This window comes from Drosophila nasuta, chromosome X, assembly GCF_023558535.2.
Source record: "Drosophila nasuta strain 15112-1781.00 chromosome X, ASM2355853v1, whole genome shotgun sequence".
NCBI lineage: Eukaryota > Metazoa > Arthropoda > Insecta > Diptera > Drosophilidae > Drosophila > Drosophila nasuta.
The window spans coordinates 16,552,380-16,578,949 of record NC_083459.1 but is presented as its reverse complement, the minus strand read 5'-3'; the positions used below and the strand labels follow the sequence as shown (position 1 = coordinate 16,578,949).

The window sequence follows — 26,570 nt, the reverse complement described above, 5'->3', positions numbered from 1 at the left end:
TCAAGACGCAAAACGAAATATCGTATGCTCTATCGTATTTCGTTTTGCAACTATCTGGCAGCACTGGCATTAAGAACAGCTGTTTTGTATTGTTATGCGTGTGTTTCGTCAGATCTACAACAAATACGAAATTGACAATGTCGAAATTACTTTCTTACGCCGCAAAAAATACTTTGCGTAATACACGTCTGAGCGCTAGTCAAATGTAAGTAATACTTAAATGTGCAGTTAACAGTAAATGGTAAATATGAATTGGAATTTTATGAAACTTCAGATCGCAATGTGCGGCCAGAGATTTTATGCACATGCCGCCGGCGACTTCGGCAGGCAAAACTTATTCAACGCCATCGCTTGTAGGTAAACAATCGTTGCTACAGCAGCCATTGGTCGGAATTCCCCAGGGAATGGGACAACAGCTGTCAAAGCGCAGCATGTTCATTCAGACGCAGGACACACCGAATCCCGATAGCTTAAAGTTTTTGCCGGGCATCGAGGTTCTGGGCAAAGGAAATACTTATGATTTCCCCAGTGCCACAACAGCTCACTCTAGTCCATTGGGTAAGCTGCTCTCTGCATGGGTGTTCTAACGAAATCAATCAAAATTTATTTTGTTTTAGCAAAATTATTGTTTCGTGTGGAAGGTGTTCGTGCCGTATTCTTTGGAGCTGATTTTATAACCATATCCAAGGAGGAGGGCGGTGAATGGGGCATTATAAAACCAGAAGTGTTTGCTATCATTATGGATTTCTTTGCCAGCGGTTTACCCATTTTACACGAAGCCCGTCCCAATGCGGATACGGAAATCTACGACGATGATGACGAAACGGTCATGATGATTAAGGAATTGTTGGATACACGTATTCGACCCACGGTGCAGGAGGATGGTGGCGATATCGTCTTTATGGGCTATGAAAATGGCATTGTCAAGTTAAAGATGCAGGGCTCGTGTTCGTCCTGTCCCAGCTCCATTGTCACCCTCAAGAATGGTGTACAAAATATGCTGCAATTCTATATACCCGAAGTAGAGTCCGTGGAACAGGTCTTTGATGATGCAGACAAAATGGCAAATAAGGAGTTTGAACGATTCGAAAAGAGTTTGAAGCAAAAGGAACAGCCAAACGCTCCTGTTAGCATCGGTGGTAATCAAAATTAGTTCGATTTTCTTTGTTTAATTGTTTTTATGATTATATTACTAGTAGATCTACAGTTACAGCATAAACTTGTGTACAGTTAGCAATGGCTTAAAAATTCAAAAAAGGCAAATAAATAATACAGCTATATTTTCGTGGTCTTCTATTTAAATTTGAAAACAATTTTGTTTAGTGCTGCTTGAACTGAAAGTGATTAGCTTTTAGTTTTGCAATAAAAATATGATTTTTAAAATAGTGCGCAGTTGTACATATGTATGTACATTGTACATTAAATTAAGTGTAACCAGGTAACACTTATTGGTATTTTATTATATTGGTATATTGCCTCTGCGTCCAAACATATATTTTTAAAAATGCTGGTTGTGGTCACACCCTGACACAGGTGTTAAATAAATCTGCTTAAAGGAAGCTCTTATTTTTTTTTATTAAAAACAAGTCTGAATTCAACTAAAAACATTATTTATTTTATAATAAAAGCATTGATATTATTTGCCTGCACAACATTTTGATGTCAGCCATAAAATAATAGCAGAAACATCGTTGCATCGATAGTTTCGTCACTTCTACAACAGGCATAGTGAAGGCTAGTGGAGGAATAAACAAACAAATACACGTCTCGCATTGTTTTAAATTAACAACAAAAAATGTGAACAATCTATAAAATCAAGCAATAGCAATACCAAAACATACTACCGACTACAGGAGAAGGTTGAAGCGAACCAACAACATTTATAGAAGCATCGCCAGCTGGTGAGGAAGAGAGAAGAGAAGTTGAAAATTGCCGATTTTTGTTGGCAGAGAAACAGGCGCAGTGGAGCAGGAGCTGGAGAAGCAGAAGGAGCAGACAGACAACAACGCTCAGGTCAGCGTGCTACATATTTTCTGTGCCAAGTTGCAAAACAACAGCACAAAAAAAAAAGGAAAAACAAGAAAAAGGCGAGACAACACTTTGTGGTCCAGAAGCGGCGCTTCGGCCATTTGTGTGCCATGCTGTTGTCAACGTCAGCTGTGCTATTTTGATAGAGAGCCGAAGAGGTGTAAGAGCGAGAGCGAAAGAGTGTGAACGAGCAAGTGTGTGCCAGTAGGAACGTGAGAGGAAGTCAAGTGCAGTGGAGTACAGGAGAGGAGAGGAGAGGAGACAACAAGGTATGTAATACAGCGGAAAACCAAATGTGCTTGGCTATCCAACGCCCTACACGCCCCGCTCCGCCCCCCCAATTCCCACAACTGCTGTCATTGCTTGTATATTTGTAATTTCTTGAATTATTAAACGCACACCTTCCGTTATTACAAGGTGTGTGTGTGTGTGCATGTGTGTGAGTGAGTGAGTAGCCCTCGTCTCGCCCCCCGCATATTTCTCCAATTGGAAGTTATTACGCTGAGTGCTTGAGCGAGTGCGTTTGAGTTCGTTTATTTTCTATAATTTGTATTTCAATGGTTTTTCAATTATCATCCATTAATTTTGTGCGCACTTCTGCCCAAATCCAAACAACAAAATCCGCATAATTTCTCAATTACAATTACCAACAGCTGCCGTCGCCGTCGCCGTCGTTGTCGTCGTCGTCGTCTCCGTCGCCTAACCAGTGAAACAACAACAGCAATAATAACAACAACAACAAGAGGAAAGTGTGTGTGTGTTGGCAAGCATGCGATTCAATAAAGCGGAGCTGGCCTCCTTGGTATCCAATCCATCGACCAGATTTGACAAAGAAGGTCTGCTGATAATAATGGAGCGACAGGAGGGCATCTTTTGGCGCACGGATGGTGAGTCGCCCCTCGCCACGCCTCACCTCGCTTTGATTTCATCATCGTGCTCATTCCATTCACTTACGCACACACACCCACACGCACAGACACAGACACACACTCACATATTACACTTTTACACACACACACGCACACTCACACTCAGCGAGTAGCAATAGGTTTCTTTGTTGCCTTTCTCCTGTTTGTTTTTGTTGATTTATTTTTGCTTTTGCGCTTATCACCCACACCCTGATATCACCCATCACCCATCACTTTCACGCTCACCACGCCCTGATATCACCCATCACACTCTGGTGGTGAGGCCACACCATACACACCATAGAGATGTCTGAACTTCAACTAAATCCCACCTCTGGTTGGGATCACTAAAACTCACCAGAGCCAGAGCCAAGGATCACACACTCATCACACTCTCACCCACTCACTCACACACGTTATTTTGCTTACGCACTTTTTTTTGCCATCTCTTTCTCGCGTGCGCACTCTTCACACACAGTTAAATTGGAATGCTGGTGCAAGCTCCGCGGCAATCTGCTCTTCTATCTGAAGGACAAGAATCCCTTTTCATCGCTCGCCGGCGTTTTTGTGCTCCAGGATTGTCAGCCTCGCATACAAGATGATGCCCAGTTGTCCGATTTGGATGGCTATGTCTTTGATCTAGGTAAGTTTGATATGATGATGTCCAAATGATTTGTAATACGATTATGCTGATAACGATGATGCTTCTCGCTCCTTTCGACAGACTTCAAGGACAGTCCCACGCAACGGCTGGTCACGCACAGTGCCTCGGATCGCTTGGATTGGGTGCGTTGCATACAGTCGTGTTCGAATGCCCAAATCGATTTGCAAATCGAACATCTGAAGGCGCAAATTGCCTCACATATGGGCAATCGCATTGATCAGGGTTTGCCGCTGCCATACGACGACGAATCCTTGTGGACAGAAGATGCAACAACTGCGACAGCAGCAACAGAGGCGCCCTTTGAAGGTGATCTAATACAGTTCTAAAAGTGTGGATCTAGTTGGCAACTGTTTGTTTGTTTGTTTGCCTACTTTGCCCCCCCTCTACTACATTACTACTACTACAACACCCATCTAACCTGGTTTATTGTTAAAAATGTTTTAGTTTGTATAAAAAAAAAACTGTTGCAACTGGCGCACACACACACACACACTTGCTTAACACACACACACAAAAACCACCCCAAACACACACGCAAAATCTCCTATTTACTGTATAGACTAAAGCTTATGTGATCAAAGACCAAAGAACTCAGGCCACACTTGCTGTTTGCTACAATGACACTGGCTTCAAAGTTTAAGTTAATCAACTAACTCGAAAATATCAGTGTCATTGGAGCATCAAGCTTTATTCAACGATTTTATAGATTGTAAGCTATTTTACTTGAATTTGAATTACCCCATCGAGGTAAGTCTTACTTAACAATCAATCAAAATTTCCCCCATAACAATGTGTATATACATACTATATATATTTTTGGATCTGGATGTGCTAGTGTGATCGCCATAGATTAAACTACTATATCGTTAGTTTTGTAGTCAGGTCTGATATACATATACGATATTCAACTGAGATTTATTCGAAGAATAAACTTTAATTTTGTCAATGTGAAAACAAGAAAAAACTAATTGATTTTGTTATTATTTTCATAGTATTGTAAGATCCTCTCTGTCTCACATTCTCACATATTGCACTTGTCCTCTATCTACATATGCCTCTTGTCGTCTTGCAGAACTTGCAGAGCCGCAGTCGGAGCTCTCGGAGCTGCCCATCTGCGAGACGGCCATCTCCTGTGATAATCTGCCGCTGGACGGTTTCGGTCGTCCGCCAAATCCGCGCGTCATCTGCTCGGTGCTGCAACCGACCAGCGACACTTGCCTCTGGCGGCATCATGCACGCACCGAACTCTTGGAGCGCACACGAGCTCCCCAGTTCCTGTGCACCATGCGCTTCCTGCGCAGCGCCGGCTTCGGAGCCGACACCAGGCTGCGATTCAGTGTGCACGATGTCCGCGAACGCGTCTCGCTCACATCCCTGCCCCTGGGACACGCCGAGGTGGCGTTGGGCGTCATCCAGGATGCGACTCGCCTCCGTTTGCCGTTGAGCTCGCCACGCGGCGAATGCGGCTTCATAACGCTCGCCTCCTGGGCACCCGAAGCGGCGGCTGCCGAACTGGGCGCCAGGGGTGCTGCTGCTGCTAGTGGTGCAGGTGGCGGTGGCGGTGGCGGTGGTCTGCTGCAGCCGCCACCGCGTTCCAGCACACAGATGTTCGATCAGGCCAGCGACAGCTCGGGGCGACGGCAAAAAGGTGAGTTGAATACACTAGGCAGCAAAAATGAAATATTTATTTCTATTTTTTGTATTAAACCTAGTATTTAATACTTTACTACTTTGATTTATGCCAGTATCATAGTTTAGTTTGTATCATAAATTAATTCTTTTTATACCCGCTACCCAGAGGGTAGAAGGGTATTATAACTTTGTGCCGACAGGAAATGTATGTAACAGGTAGAAGAAGGCATCTCCGACCCTATAAAGTATATATTATATATTCTTGATCAGCGTCAACAGCCGAGACCATCTAGCCATGTCCGTCTGTCAAAATGGGTAGCTGGTATCTCACAGTCGAGTACACTCGACTGTAGCTTTCTTACTTGCTTCAAGTACCTTCCATTATTTTCAAGATTATGATTTCGGTTTACGTTTAAAATAGTTTCAACTTTAGACTTGTATTCCTTATTTTTAAACAATAAACAAAATTAACTCGAATTATAGTCATTATTTTTGAGCAGCAACTGAAAGAAAAACAATTGAAAATAATTATGATCATTATTTTTGAGTAAACAATCTGAAATTCTAATTGTGGTGATTAAAATATTTTTAAGCAACATGAACAGGGCAATAAGAATAATAATAGTAATTATTTTTGAGCAAAAACAAACTACAAAAAAGAGACTATCATTTTTGTAGTGGATTAAAAATAATAAAACATATTACTTATAAGAAGGAAAAATAAAACTAGTTTTTCATTACGTTTGAGCACAAAAATAAAAAGCAAAATTAATTAGAAGCTTTCGATGATATGTCATATCAAATAATATTGGTAATTATTTTTGAGCACAAAAAAATGAATCTAAAAAACAGTTACTATGATTTTTGTGGAATAAAAAAGAAACATTACTTATAAGAAGGAAAAATAAAACTAGCTTTTTGGGCTACAAAATTTGAGAAAAGGAAAAGCAACAATAATAAATTATTGTGATTAAATAGTTATGACTTTTGCAAAAGCTTTCGGTGACATTTCATATGCTTATAAAAGAATCAAAACGCAACCTCCCAAGCCCAGATTTTTTTTATTTTTTATTTTAATACTGAAAACTTTCTGGGATTGATTACTTTAGTTAAAAATAATTACTATCATTGAAGAAATCGATGGAAAATTAAGGTTTTTTTTTTTAACAATTTATCATTTTCCACTAATAATTATAATGGAATTATGAACGAAAAATAAAATTAACTTTTCATTACTTTTTAGCGAACAAAAAAATAAACATTAATAAATTATTGTGGTTAAATAGATATGATTTTTGTAAAACTTTCGTTGATATCTTTATAAAAGAATCAAAATCAAGCCCAGATTTTGTTTATTTCCAATTAGAATACTGAAAACTTTCTGGAATTCATTACCTTAGTTAAAAATAATCACTATTATTGAGTAAATCTATGGCTAATCAAGTTAGTACTAATAAAATCTTTCTCACTCTCTGAATCCATCAGGTCATCGTCGCACACAATCGCTGCCACCGAAGCTGGGCGTGCGTCTCTTTGTGCCACAGCTGTGTGGCATGGAGCGGGTCTGTGCCAATCCTCGCCTGCACTCGTATCGGCTGCACTCGTCGCTGGGCGCCGACATCAGTGTGCTGGAAACGATGCTGGAGTCGAGAGTCTGCTGTGCGGTGCCTCAGCAGCTGCTCTCGATTTGGATACAACGCGAGAAGGAGCTGCTGCAGGAGATCTCGGGCATGGGCGAGTTGAGCGGCGAATGGCGGTGGCGACAAATGAATCTGCTCGAGGAGCACTTGCGTCTCCTCAAGGATTACTCGCAGGCCAAGCAGAACATTCAGCAGCTGATGCGCGACGGCGTCTTCTACAAGCGCAGCTCCACCAAAACCGACGAATCCCTCGAGTTCCTCCCCGTCAATCTTCACGTGCAACGCATGTGGGCACAGAACGATACGCTGCAGCGACGTGGACTCCTCGACATTGTGACTGTGGGCGCGTTTACGCGTCACGACGCCAAGGGTCGCAAGTGCGGCGGCCTCATCAAGTGAGTAGCACAAACGGTATTAAAAGCATTTGTGTGTTCTTGATATGCCACGTCCATTGGGAGTACTTATCAAGAGTGGTTTGCTTGTTGGTTGACCCTCATCATGGCAAATCTAAATATAAATCAACTTTGCTTATAAAGCGAGCACAGTCTGAGTATATAATATATACTCGTAAATGTGGGCAGTAAGAGTCTATTATAGAAATTATGTAAATTATACTTATTTTCATAATTAATGTTAGTTTATTTTATGAACTTAACAATTCAAGTGGGGAAAAATAGAAGAATGATATACGTAAATTATAGTTATAGTAATTATAGTTGAGAATATAAATTATAAATTTGCTAATAGTGGGGAAAAATATAAGAATATATATGATATATTCATATATGATATATGTACGTAAATTATAGTTATTTTCATAATGATTGTTAGTTTACTTTATGAAATTCAAAATTCAAATTATAAATTTGCCAGCAAAATAGAAGAATGATATTCGTAAAAAATATAGTTCAGAATACAAAATATAAATTTGCTAATAGTGGGGAAAAATAGAAGAATGATATATATTTCTTGTGCTCTTATATTTGCCATAGGTGAATCCTTTTTTTCTTTTTTCGAAGGGGGGTAAAATAATCATTTGTATTTATGCGTATAAGGAGCATTCTAATTTTTAAACCTGCTTTGCATAGCGTAAAAGGGTATAATATAACTTTGTACCTCCATGAAGAAGGATGAATCTCCGACAATGTAAAGTATATATATTCTTGAGCATTGTCAACAGCCAACACCTTATAGAACTTAGAACTCAGAGACGATAAGAGATAAGTAGAGATATAATTTTTGATCGACAGCACTTGTTATGTTTGCACGCAGATTAAGTTTGTTTCTATAATATATTCTGAATGTAGTACTTTATCAATATGCTAAACATAGCCTTCGGTATATTTTAGTTTGTTTGCGGTATATTAATTTAGTATATTATATGAAAAATACAGTACTGGTTTATAAGGATTATAAGTTTATTTTATGAGTTACAAAATACAAATAATAAATTTGCTAAAAGTGGGAAAATATACATCAAAAAATTCTAGTAGAAGAATTTTGAGTGTCTCAAGCAATTTAAAATGGAATATTTAAGACAATCCTTTCCCATTAAATCAAGTAATAAACTTTGAAGTTTAGTTTGGTAGCTCATTGGATTGGAAACGATACAAAAAGAAATGTATTTCAAAATGAGATGAGCAGAAGCAGATTTACTTGTTAGACAACAAATTCTTGTAGTATATCAGAATTTGCATTAAGATAGTTGCAATATCGTTACAATACAATATTTCTAAATTCCTTATACAAGCTGAAAGCAATTTAGAGAGCAGAAACTCTAAAAATGTGACAGTTGAATAATTCACAACATGTTTTCCCATTCCACCCAAACAGACTGCTGCAGGAGAGCAAAGCCTGGAAACTGGAGCAGAGCAACGCGTGCAAGGTGCAGGCGGCCAACGATGCCGTCCAGGCGACCAAGCAGCTGCGCAAGGAGATCGTCGAGCTGATGTCGCAGCTGCTGCAGTTGGCTAGTCGTCGGAGTGCCCGCGACATGATGCCGCTGTGCAACGAGATGGTGGCAAAGACACGAACGCTGCTCAACATTTGGGAGCCGAGCATTGTGGAGGAGGCGGTGAACTTCATCGAATGCCATCGCATCATCGAGGAGCCGGAGAATGTGCTAATGGAGCCAATGTCGCCGTTTCGCAAGATCACCCAACAATTGAGCGCCTTGGAATTGAAGTCGCCGGAGCTGGAGGATTTTGCCACACCGGTGGTGGCGCCACCGGATTTGTGGCCACGCGGTCAGCCGTTGATGCGTTCGAATAGCTGGCATCCGAGCAATGCATCGCCATCGAGTTCGCTGGACATCAATGCCATCTATACGCTGCAGCATGTGGTCAAGTGCTACAATGCGCATCTGCGCAACTTGGAGCAGCAACAGCAGCAGCTGAAACAACAACAACAGGCCAACGCGTTGGACGAGGCAACATATCAGTCACTGCCACCCAGCTGGCAGGGCGTAACTCCGCCTTCAGTGCAGCTTATCGATCTCGATGAGATGGTTAGAGCGAGACAACCGCGTCCTCATCCTTCTCAGCCGCCTGCTGGCTTTCTCGATACGAAGCTGATGAGCTCGTCACCCTCGGCCAACTACTATCGACCCACAGAGGAGCCCGAACCGATCGATCTCACCCAGCTGAACATTGAGGCGAGCGTCATGTGTTTGGTGAGCAAACTAAAGTTCTTTTGTGGTCGCTGCGACAGTCCCGCCATCCGATTGCGTCATCCCAAGGCACCCATTAAGCGAGAAGGTTTCACTGTGGCGCCACAGCAGCAGCAACAGTCGCAGGCTCAACAACAACAACAGCAGCAGCAGACGCCCGATGTGATAGCTGCCTCCAGTAATAAGGAGCAGGCGCAAACACAGCTGAAACTGGATTTGACAACGCAGGAGACAACGCCATTGCCGGCAGCTAAAAAGGGCAACAAATTCACCGATGGCTTGGATCTATCGTTGACAACCGATTGGGTGGCTGAACTGCGTCCCAGCATGCGCAAGCTGCGACATGCCATGGATCGCCTACTGAAGACCGCCAGGCTGATGCACTCTGTCCAACGGCTGCAGCAGGATGTGCGCTGCAATCGACTCCAGGCGAGCATCATGTATCGACGTGACGTCTGCTTCTCTCAAGCGGTAAGAAGGATATTCAAATTACTGATCACATATTCAAAGTTCAGAATTGATAGCCATCTATTAAGTATTTAGGTTACATGTTCACAATTTGCAACTCAATTCAAATTGGTGATCTACAAAATTATACATTTGCGAAGAATAAATATATTGGTCATAATACGATTTTACTACTTGAAGAACCACAGAGAAGCGACTCAATTCCAACTACAAATTTAATCCCTAAACACAAGTCTATACAGAAAAAACATATATTAACTATAATGTTAGGCGGACTTCAAGAGAATCATTGAGAAAGATATTCACAATTTACAAGTGAATTCAAACTTTAAATTTAATGACCAAATTCTAAAAGTCCATTTGAAAAAAAAAAATGTGTACACAATTTGAGAATCGATGAGAGAGCGTGCCAATTCAAATTGGGAATTGAATTTGTATTCTAACTAAGCATCTCATTCAAATAGGAAATTTAACGGCCACAAGGCACATTTGCAAAGATAAAACTTATCGCCCATAAGTGTATGCTTATTACTTGATAATCACTGAGAAGGACGTTGAGAATTTACAAGTGAATTGAAATAAGTAGCTCAACGGACACAAAAGTCACATTTGAGAAGAGAAAATTCACTAGCCATAATGAGATGCTTAGGTACACCATTTGAGAATCGCAGAGAAAGGCGTTACCGCCATCTTTCGAACACAAATTTGAAATTTAACGGCCAATCACATTTGTGAAACTAAAATATATTAACTTCAATAAAATGCTTAGGTGGACTAGTAGAGAATCACTGCGAAAGATGGCCAGAATTTACAAGTGTATTGAAATTTTTAAATTTAACGACCAAAAACTAAAAGTCCATTTGATTAAACATCTTGAGAATCGATAAGAAAGGTGTTTAAAATTTACAAGTGAATTTTAATAAGTTGCTTAACTTCCAAAAATCACAAGTCACACACATTTGAGAAAAGAAAATGTAGATGCTTAGGTACACCACTTGAGAATCGCTGGGAAAGGCAGTGCTGCCAACTTTTCAATTCAAAAGGGAAATTTAACGGCCAAAACTGGCCAGCAACATTTCTTAAGTACATACCTTGAGGATCGCAGGGAAAGGCGTTGTTTCCAACTTACAACTTGTAGTGAATTCAAATTGGAAATTTAAAGATTAAAATGGGTCGCTAGTTAAACATTTTAGCATAGCTGAAGATGAAGTTATGGCTCCACTTTTAAAGAAAAGAATAGTGTATCTGGTTTTGTAGCTTCGCTCGCTAATTAATGAATTATTGACAACTTGTCAAACTAATTGCACACATTAAAACATGGATTTTCGATTGTATTTTTTTTGCAGTTAACGGCATTGGTCAGCGCCTTGATGCTGCGCCTTTGGGGCAGTGAGCTGGACAGCGCCTACATGACGCTGCTGAGAGAACTGGGACCGCTGGCGTACTTTGAGGGACTGCTGTCGCTGTATGGCGCCGAGACGGACATGTGGAGTGACATGTGCATTGCCATCGAGGACTTGTCGGCCGTCAGCTTTCGTTTAGTGTTGGCTGCCCCTAGTGAACGGACGCCGATGCCACGGATCACGGGATCGCGACAGGCGCTGGAAGTGTTGTTACCGGTGCCGGAGCATGCGTTGCCGCACAACAACGGGCAGCTGCCGAGCTTTAAGATCACGCCCGTCTTCTTCAACATTGGCATCAACGAGAAGGCGACTCTGGGTCAGACCCGTGAACAACATCGCTCCAATCTCGACAACTATCTGCGATTGCAGCAGTACTTTAGTCGCTATCGCAAGCTGGGTTTGAGTGCAACCGCTGCCGCTGTGGATGTGAACTGTGCCACCGCCGATCCGCTGGACTCGCTGCACTCGGTGCTGGGCTTTATGGAGCAACAGTTGCGCGCCAATGTGACGAAGGACGTAAAGATCTTGCATCTGGCCGAGGATGCATGCCGTTTGATGGGCGGCCTGCGATTCACGTCATGCAAAAGCGCCAAGGATCGCACCGGCATGGCTGTCACCCTCGAGCAGTGTCGTGTGCTCGTCCGCGAGTTTCAGCTGCCCGCCAAGCATGTGCCCTATGCACTGAGCACGATGCGCAGGTAGCGTAGCTTCTTCTATTATTCTCTTGTCTCTCTTCTTATGGTAATTCTTTAATTTGCAGCGAGGGCACACGCATGGACAATGTGTTCAAGAATATTGGCAAGCACAAGTATGCCTTCAATTTGCCGCAGGTGATCATGCTACCGGCCATGTACAGGCCACCAGTGGGCGCCTATGGCAAAGCGCAGACCTAAAACTTCCAGTTATACAAAGATCGACTATACAGATCGGCATTTAGACTTAAGCTTCAATCATAACGAGTACTTATTGAGAATGATTGCATGAAGAGAAAAACAAAACAAAACAAAACTGTGCCAAAAAATCGTAAGAACGTAAATTAATCAAAAAAGAAAAACGAACGAAAATCTAAACGAAATGCAACTTAATTAATTAACTAGACAGGCTCTGAGAAAAATGTTTGTTAACTCGCGAGATTCCATAGCGTTTAGCTCTGTTCTTTCCAATACAATTTGTACTATGTACTATGGTAATGTTTATGTTAAAACGTATTTATTTAAACTATCTGTTTTTGTATTTTGTAATTGCATGTGCACGAATCTTACTTAACACAATATGTTACAGCCAAAAAGCAGGCGATATGCGTCTACTTTCATTTTGCAATCAAATTCAATTCATGTAAAACGAATGCGCGCAGCAGCAACAGCAAAACTTGTTAACCAAAAATACAAAACAAAAACCAAAACTAAACAATCACGACTATTTAATAGTCCTGCACACGTCCAATGCCCAGTCGACGTTTGCGTATCTCGGTGCGCAGCCACGAGGGAACATCGCGTATGGGATGCGCATTGGGGAAACGCAGCGCCGGCTCCGGACCATCGAAGGGATGCGTTTGCGCCAGCTTGCGCTGCAGATACTCCTTATTCAGTTGCTTGGGGTCGCGATGCTTGTCCATGTACAGATTGAAGGCCTGCTTTAGTGGGAAGAACTTTTGATCTGCCAAATATGCTTTGGGGAAATCGTACTCAAACACCGGCTCCTTCAGCTCTACAAGCAGCAATACGAAGAAGATTAATGAAAATGCGATTGCAATTAATTAGCCTGAACTTACGCAGTACATTGTGGTACAAAGACGTCACGGATTCATCCCAGTTGGACTGGTAGAAGGCAAGACCCGCTGGTGTCAGCTCATCCTGATGCTGGCGATAGAATTGCAGCGTGCTAAAGCTGCGCTTCTCCAGATTCACATGATCCTTGGCATCCAGTTTGTGTGCGCTCAAGTCCAAGCGAGCGGTTTGCTTATAAAGCACAAAGACGAGACGCTGATAGCCTACGCCTTTGGGAGGGAATGGTGGCAAATAGTCAGCCAAGACTTCGCCCTCGTTAAGTTTGCCATTTGGTATATTGGAGCTGTCCACAAAAGGTAATGCAATAATTGAGAGTGACTTTCGGATTCGGAGTTCTCTTACATGAACCAATGCAGACACTCGGCCTCGCCGTTGGTATAATGAGCATCGGGATTTGTAAGTAACAACGTCCAGTAGCTGTCACCCTGTGTCGTCGTCTTGCCTGTTATAGGATCCAGCTGGCCATCGAAGTCAACTAATGGCGCCTTGAGTGCCTCCGAGGGCTTGATGACATTGCCATTGTAGACGGGACTAAGGTTGTTTGCATCGAGCTCATAGCGTATGGTCAGGGGCACGCGTGGCACAAAGTAGGCGCTGCCAAACAGATGCTCGAAGATGCCATAATGATCCGCTAGCAGCCGCAGATCATGTTGCCCGGTAGTTTTCACATACGCCTGCTGAACCTTCTCCAAGTCGATGACCACTGTGTGAAGAATGCAAATGCATTTAATTATTAAACCAATAAACACTACTCCATCTTGCTACTCACGCTTGTTGCTGCGTGCCAGCTGCTCCAGTTCCTTGCTGCTACGCTGTGCCTTCAGGTGTTCGAGGCGTTCTTTCAGTTGAGCTGAACGCGATGGCTTCAGCTGTGGAAAACCAATATTGATGCGGGCTACCACCTCGGGATCTGTGACGTTCTCGTCTGGAATTCAGTACGTTAGTGATTTGACCGGGTGGTTACATCAACATACAGCAACACTTACCCCGCAATCGCTGCTCCAAACTGCGTGCTACACCGGGCGGCTTACCACGCATCGTGTGACCGTGGCGTGCACCAACATTGAGGAGTGCAAGCGCTGCGGTTTGTGGACCACGCAAACCGCCATTTGCACCCGTTTTCATTAATAAATTACTAAAAGACATTGTGTTTTATAAGCAGGCGGTTTACTTCAGCCTTCAGAGTTAGAGATGGTGAAACATCGATAGTGCCGTATCGATACATCGATGTTTTTATCAATTTAAGAATCGAGTTTTGTATGTAATCGATATTTTTGTGTGTTAAATTATTAAAACTAAATTATTCTTTCTGGCTATTGAATATTATGTATTATTAAATAAATTGTTTTTTTTATGAGCTTAAGTTTTTCTTAACAAGTCTATTTTATTTAACATTGGTGTGGTCTTTTTTTTGCGGTCCGGCAACATTTCCATACATTCAAATTAACGTTCGTTGCGCAACTTGATTGAATTTAAATAAAGTTGCGTATTGTAGCTAGAAATCTGGACCTGAATGGATTTTGAATTAACTTTTATTTTTGCATTTACGTATGCCTAAACTTTCGATTATCATTAATGGAAAACCAACAGAAAAATCATAAAATATTTCTCTCATGTAAAAATGGCCCAAATACAAATTTTTCGCCGTAACTTTGACATTTTAAGTGCGATTTGGGTGTTTTTTCCAAACCGATAGATATCAATGTAAGGATTTTCTAATTTTCAAATAATAACACATGTGCAGGAAAATAATGTTTGTAGCATACTTTGAGGCTTCGTCAAGGTAAATTGTCATTGCAACAACAAACCATAGATGGCGCCTCTACGCAGCTTGAAAGAATTTACTCCTGTGGATTTTATTAATAAAATGCTATGGCAAGCTTTTTATTGAATTTGTATATTTATTTTTTATGTACATTGCATAAAGATTTTATAATACTTAAATCAATAAAAAAAAAAACAATATGATATAGAATATAACGGAAGCCAAATCGAGAAGATAGCACAATTTTTGTAGAAGTAAATCTTAAGGGGCAAATATACATACATATTGTTTTTGATATTAACCTTTGAAATTGACCCCTCCATAACAATTTATACCGAAAATTATTGTCTCCTTTTGGACACCTGAAATAAAATAATAATCATAAAGTAAAAGTCTCTGCTGACCGGAAAAGTAAATCTAAAACAGAGTAAGGTAACAAACCAAAGTGAACTAATTAGCCCAATACAAATCTAGATTTGACTTAAAAACACAATCCACGTAATACTATAAATAGATTTAATTGTCTAATGATCCTGCACTCACAGCACATAGTCAGAGTGTATGCATGTTGTCATGTTGATCGATTAAAGTAAGGGTAAATATGCGTGTGCCATTGTACAACATACAAATTACATCTATACACACATTTCGGTTTATTACACTCTTTTGAATAACGGTGCGGGGGACAACAGGCATGGGAAATACGCAACGCAATTGAGAGCGTTGGTTGCGAGTGCCGGTGACGAGCCTCCTACACATACACACACACACACATGTTCGCATACAGCACACTTACATATTTATTGTGCGAGTAGTAGGCGGTGGCGTTGCTGTTATACAAACCAGTTTACACGCGCCTTGTATAACAGTTGCTGTTTTCTGGCTCTGCTGCTGCGGCTTTTGCTGCTGCTGTCGCAGTCGCCGCTGTTGTTGCGTCGGCGCTCGAAAAGGACAAACTCAAGGGCAATCAGACATTGCTTAGGCCGAACAAAGGCGCGTCAGGAGTGAATGTAAAAAATCAAAAGCGAACATTTTTTCGCTATAAATATATTCTTCCACACACACACACCTACTCGTCTAGTGTTGGTTAAGTTCGCTACGGTACATGCACATGTATTGGTATGTACTATATGTGTATACACAACATAAGTGTTGCTATTACAACTAGAGGAAAGTCATTACACAATCGTACAACATCCAACGGTCAATGCACACGTCATTGAGCCACCCAATTTTGTTCCTTTTAGGAGAAACACGCGCGGCGGAGAGTTTGACATTTGCGCTCTGCCCACGCCACATTGCTAAGCCGCCCACACACACACACACAAACATACACACCCACGCCATGCTTTTGCTCTCTCCTCGATGTCATTGGCTCTCACATCTCCTCGCGCTCGCACTCTCTTAATCTCTCTGGCATTTGCTTTGCCCTTGCCGTCCTGTCTTTTGTGCGAGAAGGTTACACACAGGCCACTCAATAATTCATCACCTTCATTTTCTATCTTTTTTTTCTTTTTGTTTTTCATTTGCCGTTTGCTGCTACTGCACTTATGGGTATCAATTGCACAGTTATTAACGGAACGAACGCCAACGTTAAATGCCCTGCGGCTTTTTATCAGTCGACTAGCCTGTGTAACTGTCAATCTGTCTCTCGTAATTGTCATTGTACTTGTATTTGTAGTTGTAATCGTAAGTGTTGTTCTTGTTGCTTTTGTTGTTTTTGTTGTCGTTGGCTTTTCGATTTTGTTTTTTGGTAGCATACATTAGTACAGTGGCTGATGAAAGTCAACAAAGGACACTCGACATTCAAAAATTATTTTGGTCGAATTATTCAATGACATATTAAAAAAAGCTGAGCAATGTGTATTATTTTGTATTTATACATTTTAAATTATATATTGTAAAACTAGGAGGTGTGTAAAGTTATTAATTTGGGAACTGCCGTAAAAAATTACATTTGTTATAATTACCTGAGGCCGAATTTTGCGCAACTAGTGCGCAGTACTAACTAAAAAGTTAGTACTATATTGTTTTAAAACTACCTGAATTTTAACAATATATGTATACATTTTAGTTATGTGATATTTTGTAAGAAATTTGTTGACATTCAAATCTGTTGTCATTTTGTGAATAATATTATTACTAAGAAATTTTAGATGAAAAATACAATACAATTATTTAGTTATTTTCTTTTCAGTCAAAACTTTTATTTTAAAGCTGGACTCATTCCATTTCTCGAAGATTTGAGAAGTCTTATTTGAGTGGGTACTCTATATTATGGATTGTTTAGCTTAGCTAATCTGAACATGTTCATAGACTTTTGACGCCCACTGTAGATATGCGTTGCCTGGTCCCCAAAAGGCATTTCTTTTGACATTCCGCTTTCTTTTTTCTTTTTTTGGAAAAATTTTCCACTGCGCACGCACTGAAACGCGGAACCAGTTCTAGCCGGTAAGCTGCTGCTGCTGCTGCTGCTGCTGCTACTGCTTCTGTTAATGTTCAGTCATCCCTCTCAACTGGTTCGAGGTTGCCCTCGCTCCTGTTGCTGTAGAAACTGGGCTAAGTTCGTATTCCACACTGACAGCTGAGCTAGACAAAAGTGAGATGGGAGACGGGGCGGGGCGGGGCAGGGCAAGTAGATATTGATTGCGCATCCTCAGGTATGTCTTACGTTCGTAATTGTGAAATACAGTGAAGCCTCCTAGTTGTGGGTATGGGAAAATCCTTAATTGCTCTTGAACATCATTTGGCAGAGTGTTTGTTTTTGTTACTTTTATTTTTGCAGTATTAATGATATGATGGAATTCGCTAGAAGTTCAATTGAAGCAGCAAAGTGCTTGATTTGTGTGCAATTTACCCATCGCCCATCCCCGCCCCCACCTCCGCTCGAGCCCCCCGCCAATCGAATACACTTAATGGCAGTAGTTGGAGGTGGTACTATTTGCTGATAAGTGATAAGCGAACGCGTCCGGGACACTTGAACATATGCCAATTTGGGCAATCAGTCAACTGTTCAACTGTTGCGATTACGTACCCGCTTATATATCGATCGTCAAGTGGTCTATAAATACTACATATAGTACACATACCTCTCTCCTTCTCTACTATATGTACGAGTATATGCCCATTTCTCGCAATATACGATATAGATCTATAGATGTATGAGTAGTATTTCCTATTACTATTTGCATTCGTACGAGTATACTATATATACGTAATTGTTTTGTGCCCCATTGAGAGGGCGCTAAGTACGCACATCAACCGGAGATTATCGCCATTATCAGTGTGAATGGAAAACATGAATTAATTTGCCTGGCATCACCCCAAAAACAACAAAAAGAAAAAAAACAACTCACAGATCCCTAACCGTCCTTATCAATTGCTGTACATCGCAGTCAAACGTACGACACTTTGCACTTTTACTTTCGGTTTTTATATGCTTTTATACTACATATTTGGTTTATGGCAGGGGCAATTGCCTGGCGATTGCATCAAATACAAATACGAATACGAATCAAATTGCATTTACTTTCATTGACCTCGCTGCAAGCGTTTCATTAGACGTATACGTAATCTCTCAGGGGAGATCGTTGTTCATCACTCGTTGGCTGCTCGTTACTCGCCATTTAATACTCGTTATATACTCGTTAATACTATATGTAATACTCTTCCATACCATTGCGAAATCTCTCATGGGAGATCGTGGTTCATGCTCGTTACTCGTCATTATTTGTCAACAATCGTTAGAGGCAACTACATCTAATACTCTTCTATACTATAACACTACGTAATCTCTCAGGCGAGATCGTTGTTCATCACTCGTCAGTTGCTCGTTACTCGCCATTTAATACTCGTTACTCCTTATTATCTGTTAACAATTGTAAGAAGCAACTACATGTAATACTCTTCGATACCATTGCGTAATCTCTCAGGGGAGATCGTGGTTGATCACTCGTTAGCTGCTCGTTACTCGTCATTTTTTGTCCACAATCATTAGAGGCAACTACATCTAATACTCTTCCATAACATTTTGTAATATCTAAGAGGAGATCGTTGTACATCACTCGTCAATTGCTCGTTTCTCGCCGTTTAATACTCGTTATATACTCGTTAATACTACATGTAATACTCTTCCATACCATTACGTAATCTCTCAGGGGAGATCGTGGTTCATCACTCGTTAGCTGCTCGTTACTCGTCATTATTTGTCAACAATCGTTAGAGGCAACTACATCTAATACTCTTCTATACTATAACACTACGTAATCTCTCAGGCGAGATCGTTGTTCATCACTCTTCAGTTGCTCGTTACTCGCCATTTAATACTCGTTACTCGTTATTATCTGTTAACAATCGTTGGAAGGAACTGCCTATAATATTCTTCTATAACACTACGTAATCTCTCAGGCGAGATCGTTGTTCATCACTCGTCAGGTGCTCGTTACTCGTCATTATCTGTCCACATTCGTTTGAAGCAACTACATCTAATACTCTTCTATACTATAACACTACGTAATCTCTCAGGGGAGATCGTTATTCATCACTCGTCAGCTGCTCTTTACTCGTCATTTAATACTCGTTACTCGTTATTATCTGTTAACAATCGTTGGAAGAAACTGCCTATAATATTCTTCCATAACACTACGTAATCTCTCAAGCGAGATCGTTGTTCATCACTCGTCAGGTGCTCGTTACTCGTCATTATCTGTCCACTTTCGTTTAAAGCAACTACATCTAATACTCTTCCATAACATTTTGTAATCTCTAAGAGGAGATCGTTGTACATCACTTGTCAATTGCTCGTTTCTCGCCGTTTAATAGTCGTTACTCGTTATTATCTGTTAACAATCGTTTAAAGAAACCACATCTAATACTCTTCTACTTCCTATCAAATCGATCTTACATTTATTATGAAATATGGCAACCAAACATTTGTCTTACACTCGCTCCTTGTCAAGCGCCACTTGTCTGTAATCTTTAATCGGGTTATCTTGACGCTAGTGCTATGTAGCTTTGTGACTCACCGAGAAACTCGCTCAACTCAAGTGTATTCGTAGTTTGGGCTCGACTCTGTTGACATTCTGATGATATTCGCATATCACGCAAACGCGGCAAATATTTTTAATTACACACCGAGCATTCGCACTCGAAAGGCACCCAATGAGTACCACCAGCTATGAATTAATCGAAATATGTGTATCGTATGGCATTCCTTGATCACATTGTTTATTTGACGCTCCATAAATGTGTTTATTACGAGTATTCACGAAATCATAAACACTCGATTGCGCTTTCCCAGCTGTTTATGCAGCGTGTTCCCGATTATTTATGTATGTGTATAAATTTCGAATGTTTGACGCTGCGAACATGCGACTGAGATTGTGTATAAACTTGTGGTTTTTTACTTTTTTGGAGACAACACTGCGTATACTCAACATAATAAGAGCAGCAAGTCTTGTACTTTGACCACTAGAACTTAGAAAGAAAGCTCTCATGTTGTTGTCTGTGTGTGTGTGTATGAGTGTGGCCATCATCAGCACCAGTTTGATGCGGTTGCGTCGCGTCATGATCATGAACTTTGCCTCGCCATGCTACCGACTACAAGTGTTCACATATTGCGCAGTTTTTCATCACTCGAAGCAATTGACAATTGCATTCCCGAAGAGTCAACGAGACGTAACCATACCCCTTAAATAAATAAATACACAATACACTATCGTCTGTCAATAACAAATGTATTCGATTTCCAGCATCGATTGAATATGGAAGTCATTTAGAGGACATCGACCTATGAAATAGTAAGACGATACTATCGTCTATCGATAACAACTGTATTGAATTGCAAGAATAGATTATAATGTGAAATTCATAATACAAGAATTTGCAGGTCTAATAAAGCTGATCGGCAATGGTTTTGAAAACGAATACTATTTATAGTTAATAATTAAATATTTTGAAGATTATTTAATATATGCATTTTTAATTGAAAACAAATGTATTCTATGGGAAATGTATTTGATGTCCAGCACCGATTCAATATGGAAGTCATTAAGAGGACGTCAACCTATCAATATACCTCAAAAGTATTTAGCTTACCATATTGCACAGCTTCTCGCTGTATCTTTAAAATAATGATGCGTACATATTCCAAAATCAGTGATACACTTGTATGCTGCTTACTTGGCAATTATCCAATTAAGCGACCCCTCGCGATTCTTCCTGCCTTATCTTGATGATAGATTGCGTCGGGTATTCCCTGACATGGCCCATTTTCATTTCTTGTGTGTTTGCTGTATGCATTTCCCTTTGTCTGTTTGCACTACTTACCGAGTAAGTGTTAATGTAGAAATGTCTGATTAAGTTGTTGCCATTTATTTATAGTTGATGGCTATTACTCAGCACAGTAATTGCGTAATGCAAGTCAGCACACACATACACACACACACACACACACATACATTGACATCGCTCTCGCTCTCAATCTGAACTTGAAATTGAAAGCAATTACAGCATTCAGCAGAGTCGACGCATTATCTCAATCTAGCCTGTCCGTCTGTCTGTCCGTCCGTCCGTCCGTCTGACTGTCTGTCCATTTGTCCGCTGCTCTTTGAACCGCTTTAAATGAGTGCAATGCGATTGCATTCGTAGACAATAACAATAACAAATAATAATAAATAATAACAATATAAATAGTTGCGAAATGACAAACCCAAAACAATTTCGCTGAATGAATGGACGGAACAGTCTATAAACAATGATAACCCCTCATTGACACAGCACACACTCACAAACATATACATATATATACATGCACACTCATACATTTACATAAGTAATGCAAGTTTATGGGCGAGTCAAAAGTACCTCTCGAGTACCGGGCATATTGAACTACTTAATGACCTCCACTTAGACTTGGACTCTGACTTTTATAGGGCTACAAACAAACAAAACAGCATTTAGCTTAGCTTCACTCACGTTTACCTTAAGGTTAGGTCAGTTTTCGAACTACAGCAAAGTTTAGCTGATATTGCGCTATTTCAGTTTCACTTCTTGAGTATCAATAAAAAATTGTAAATTAATTGAAAGTAGGATTTTGATTTGCGAGGTAATCTCATAATAAAGATACAGTTGTAATTTCTTGCAATAAACTACACTGAAGAATTATTGCTGAAATAAATCAAGTACTTGAAACTTGATTTAAAAAAAGTATTTATTAAGTATATATTCAGTATTGATTTCTTAAATTATAACTGTTCAAGGATTAAAATGACAAAATAATCATAAAATACTTAATACTTGGAAATCACTTGAATATTCATAAATATTACTTAAAATTTTAATTTTTAATTTGAATTTTTGATTTCCGGAATTTATTCCTACAATGAAGTTTGGAATAGTTCAACTGTTTAGGTGAAATAAATACTGTTTGAAGTTTAATATGACAAAATAAAGGTCAAATACTTGATTTAGGCTAAAGAATTCGCGAATCACTCGAATTTTCCTTTATACATATTTTGTCATTAAAAAATATTGAAATATGAAATTTTAGTCTTGAATTTGTATTTAGGATTTCCGGAATTTATTCCTAAAAGTTAGTTTGCCATAGTTCTACTGCGTTATAAACTATTTCCTGGTATAAGGAATTAATTTCGTTGGGTTTGCTTAACATTAGGCTTGTGGTTAGCGCATAAAGTCAGAACTAATGTGCCCTTAAGTATGGTGCACTACGTGTCATACGTATTCGAAATGCAGAAACGTGATCTATTCCATGTGGGTCTCAGTGACACTTTTCGTGGTTATCGGGCCAAATGAGCTTGTTGTTTGTTATTATTGCTTGCTTTGTCATTGCCACTGTCATTGTTGTTGCTCTTGCTGTTTGTTGTTTGCCATTATGGTGGATATTAGCGTACTTCTTTATATATTTGTGTTTTTGTTTATTAATAGATCGCTGGGAAAGGTGTATAATTTATGCGGCAAGTAATCGCAGTTAGATAGTTTTGTTTTCCTTCACATTCTTCTCTCTCTCTCTCTCTTTCTTTAGTAAGATCGTATTTCATTGTCGGGGGAACTACACAGATCACAGAAATCATGTGAATTTCTGACTAAAGGGGGGAAAACACTGGTCAGCCACATCTCAAGCGTCGTCAATTGATTCAAGTGTCTCGCTGTTATAATAATAAAATTGTATGCCATGCCCATTAATTGAAAGACATTTGTTTTTTTCTTTTTTTTTATGTTTTTTGGCACTCGCCACTCACCAACCACTTGGTGGGTAGTTCAAGGCGGTTCCCTCCGCTCTAGATTTGCTCCACTTGCGATGCTTTAATTGTTTCGTATTCGTTGCGAAGCAATTGGTGACTTCTTAAACGATTCAATGTGAATGACATTGCGTGTTCATCATTCATCACAATCAGCATCTATTGTGGCCCTGATCTTGTAACATCTTTCTTTCCCTTTCTCTCTCTTGATCTCTCTTACAGCGACGCGTCGATAGTTTATCGACTATCGACTATCGGCTATTGAACCGTTGCGAGATGAATAACCTTCTCTAACAGTTCCCTGACAATTAGTCGTCTATCACTTAGCTCACTCATTAAATGAATAGATTTGACAACTGTCAAGTGAATTTCAGTCTAGTGCTGAGAAAATTCTCGATAGCTCATCAACATTAATCTAGTACATCGTTCGCTTAATGACAGCTGATTATTTCTTATCGCCCGTTGCGAGATCTGAACGAAAACAAAAAAAAAAGTTTTGTTTGAGTCATATTTCAGTAATTTTAATATCAGCTGTTTTCCCCTGCAAAGGCAATAAAATCATTTGAGAGTAATTAATTTTGTGCTCGTAAAACACTAGTTTATAGTGCCGCACTCATATCACAATCAGTTGACGTCTGTTCGTTTTATTTTCGCTTGTCTCATTATGGATCTGATACCAGTTGAATATAATTAACTGACTGTAAGCGCAAAAATCACGTGACATTAATACCAATAGCTGAAAACAAACATTTCTTTGAAAGACACAAAATGCTACTTTAATCCAAATATGAGATCAATTAAAAACAATTCTTCACAAAATGAATTCAATAAATTCCCGTTTGAACAAATTAGATTCAGTTTAGAGAAGCGTATTCTGACTTCGGTTTATTTTCCCCGAGTTTGCTTTCGTCTGCTTTTTACTTTTCTCAGTTAATTGCGGAAAATAATTGAAATGTGGTTAAAATGCGATAAAAACAGTGAGAGAAACAGAGAGAAAAAAACTCGTTAACAATTTGTGCAATATTTGTATTAATTGCAAAATTTTGCATGGGGCACAGCACGAACTACAAAAACAATATGGACGCTGACGTCGATGTCAACGGCGACGCCAGCTGAGGCAGCGGCAGCGGCAGCGCATTACCTCCATTGAACATTAAAAACAGCTCACAATCTAATTTGACAATAAAAATGTTTCCATATTATAAAAAAAAAAAAAATTGTACAACAACAACAAAAAAAGCACGCCAAATTATTTTGCAGTTGTGTGTAATAAAATAATAACGGCAATCAGTCAAAAAACAACAACAGCAACAACAACAATGAGGAAACAGCGTCGTAGCTTTGATCTCTGTCGCAGAGTTCGACTGATGTTGTCGTTGATACCCTGTGCACGTGTCTGACGTGTCCAGCTTTCGCATCACATCTCTATTAGTCACATGACAAATTGATCTGTATAATCCCATCGTTAAGTGGATTAATTTAAATCAACTCTAGAATTGACCGCAGGGTATTTACCAGTCTCTTCGCTTATCAGTTTCTTAGTTCGTTTTTGTTGTTGGTTTTTGGCAAGCACTTGCGACCCGGTGGCCAATTTGAAACGCGCCTAATTGTGGCTGCCGACAGTCCGCATGATTGTTTATCTCTAATTAGTAGCGCTTACCTTTTTTTTTAGCTGTCGGCTTTGTTTTTTGGCCCGTCATGCACCGATTATAACTATTTTTGCTTTGTCCTAATGATCATTCTTCACTCACTCCAAACTTAAGCATTTCGTTTTTGTTTAGTTTATCTTTTTTGCGCAGTTAAGTCTATTACAAACAAAAAAAACCAAAAAAAAAATAGCAAATGCCTTTTCAATATGTATATTTTATCTATTTAATTTGATTGCTAATAGAAGTGCTACTGCAAAATATGGCGATAAGATTCCTTATCGATAATATCAATTGGTGCACAACGCGCCTATTAGTAATGTGTGTGCATTACTTACTACACATATTTTTGAATAGTCCAGCCCGACATTAAGTGCTGATACGCTCGATATATTTTATATGGGGATTATGATGTCAGTAAAGTCTGTTACAACAGCAGTTCAGCATATTGAACTGGTTCGCAATGTGAATGGCAAATTGCAATTCCGCACAATAAACAAGTCCACAATGCAAATTCACTACTGGGCATTTTGCAATGCCCTTGCGTCTGCGTCTCTCTCTCTCTCTCTCTTCCACTCTTCTTAATCTACATTTGATATCTCACTATTTCGGCGACATTTTTGTTTGGCTGCAACAGGTGAAACAAATAAAAGAGATTCGAAAACAAGTTTTGCGATCACACACACACATAACACGGACTAATAGTTCGCAATTAGTTTTGGCTTGTTGCTGATATTTGTTGTGATTGCAATTTGCGTTGTCTGCATCCGTCGCGTGGTTGAGAAATAGACAACAAAAGCAAATTGCACCAGTTGCGCTGACTGCACACATTTTTTTCCATTCGATCACTTGAGATGTTGTTCTTGTCATTGCCTTTGCTTTTGCCGTTGCCGTTGTCTTTGTTTTTGCATTTGCTGTGACTGCAGCTGACACTCACATGATTCGTTTACGTTTTCACACTTTCGAAATTGCATTTAGCATTTGCATAACCCCAGCGTCAAACTGAAGATAAACAGTGCAAGAGAGCGACCCCGTCCAAGGAGAGGAGAGTGAGAGAAAGAACGTGAGAGCGAAAGCGGACATGGCTGCCAATAGCAAAAATTTGCATGCTGCCAGCTGTTATTGTCGTTTGGCGCAGCGTTGCCAGACATTCGGTCACAAGCAAAACTAATTAGAATAATCACGCAGCAAATAAATTGGTTGATCAACATCAACATCATCAACATTAGATCGATTTGAATATCAAAAATATGCAATATTTAGCTATGTAGTTTACTAAACGCCCTCTTACTCCGGCAAGTGGGCGTGCCTGTCGCTTTGTCGCCCTTCGTCTATCGCAAAATTTCTACACTCAATTCGCCGCGCTCTTCTCGCGACGTTTCTACGCTAATTGCGTATTTTGTTTTCATATTTATGCTGAGCTGAGCAAAAGAAAACTGAAAGACGCTCGAGCAAAATAGCGATAGTGCTCTTTAAATTTAGATATTTATTTATAATACGTTTTGTGCGTCTTTTTTTCGGTTTCCACAGGCCAAACAAAAAAAAAAAAAAACCAAATGCGAAACAACACACAAAGCATATTTGCTAAATTGCCGCTAAATTAACTCAAGATCATCACACTAAAAAGAATATGTATAAGAACGAAAATGAAAACAACAAAATAACAAATTGTCAAAGTATTTTCTGATAAATTACTTGTAGTT

The 26,570-nt window shown here is 39.9% G+C and overlaps 3 protein-coding genes across 7 annotated transcripts; 2 read left to right on the top strand and 1 right to left on the bottom strand.

Annotated features, from left to right (window-relative positions):
• Window positions 1-73: 73 nt before the first annotated feature.
• Window positions 74-1,280, top strand: LOC132795364 (NFU1 iron-sulfur cluster scaffold homolog, mitochondrial-like). Its single transcript, XM_060806036.1, has 3 exons — window positions 74-205; window positions 275-558; window positions 618-1,280. The coding sequence occupies exons 1-3, from the start codon at window positions 138-140 to the stop codon at window positions 1,151-1,153; spliced, it is 888 nt and encodes a 295-aa protein (XP_060662019.1). The 5' UTR covers window positions 74-137; the 3' UTR covers window positions 1,154-1,280.
• Window positions 1,281-1,521: 241 nt separating this feature from the next.
• Window positions 1,522-12,544, top strand: LOC132796180 (inositol polyphosphate-4-phosphatase type I A). The gene is made up of 9 exons (XM_060807255.1): window positions 1,522-2,297; window positions 2,682-2,915; window positions 3,415-3,579; window positions 3,661-3,906; window positions 4,673-5,248; window positions 6,718-7,267; window positions 8,706-10,011; window positions 11,355-12,109; window positions 12,172-12,544. The coding sequence occupies exons 2-9, from the start codon at window positions 2,798-2,800 to the stop codon at window positions 12,302-12,304; spliced, it is 3,849 nt and encodes a 1,282-aa protein (XP_060663238.1). The 5' UTR covers window positions 1,522-2,297; window positions 2,682-2,797; the 3' UTR covers window positions 12,305-12,544.
• Window positions 12,545-12,831: 287 nt separating this feature from the next.
• Window positions 12,832-26,242, bottom strand: LOC132796184 (large ribosomal subunit protein mL38). 5 transcript variants are annotated; one of them, XM_060807261.1, is made up of 7 exons: window positions 26,159-26,242; window positions 15,266-15,325; window positions 14,185-14,333; window positions 13,968-14,123; window positions 13,541-13,901; window positions 13,183-13,481; window positions 12,832-13,118 (listed from the first exon to the last, which is right to left on the bottom strand). In XM_060807261.1, exons 3-7 carry the CDS (start codon window positions 14,321-14,323, stop codon window positions 12,832-12,834), a joined length of 1,242 nt encoding a protein of 413 aa, XP_060663244.1. In that variant the 5' UTR covers window positions 14,324-14,333; window positions 15,266-15,325; window positions 26,159-26,242. The 5 variants fall into 5 exon arrangements, with proteins under 5 accessions (XP_060663244.1, XP_060663241.1, XP_060663245.1 ...); XM_060807258.1 differs by lacking the exon at window positions 26,159-26,242 and adding an exon at window positions 25,805-25,821; XM_060807262.1 differs by lacking the exon at window positions 26,159-26,242 and adding an exon at window positions 21,060-21,109.
• Window positions 26,243-26,570: the final 328 nt, after the last annotated feature.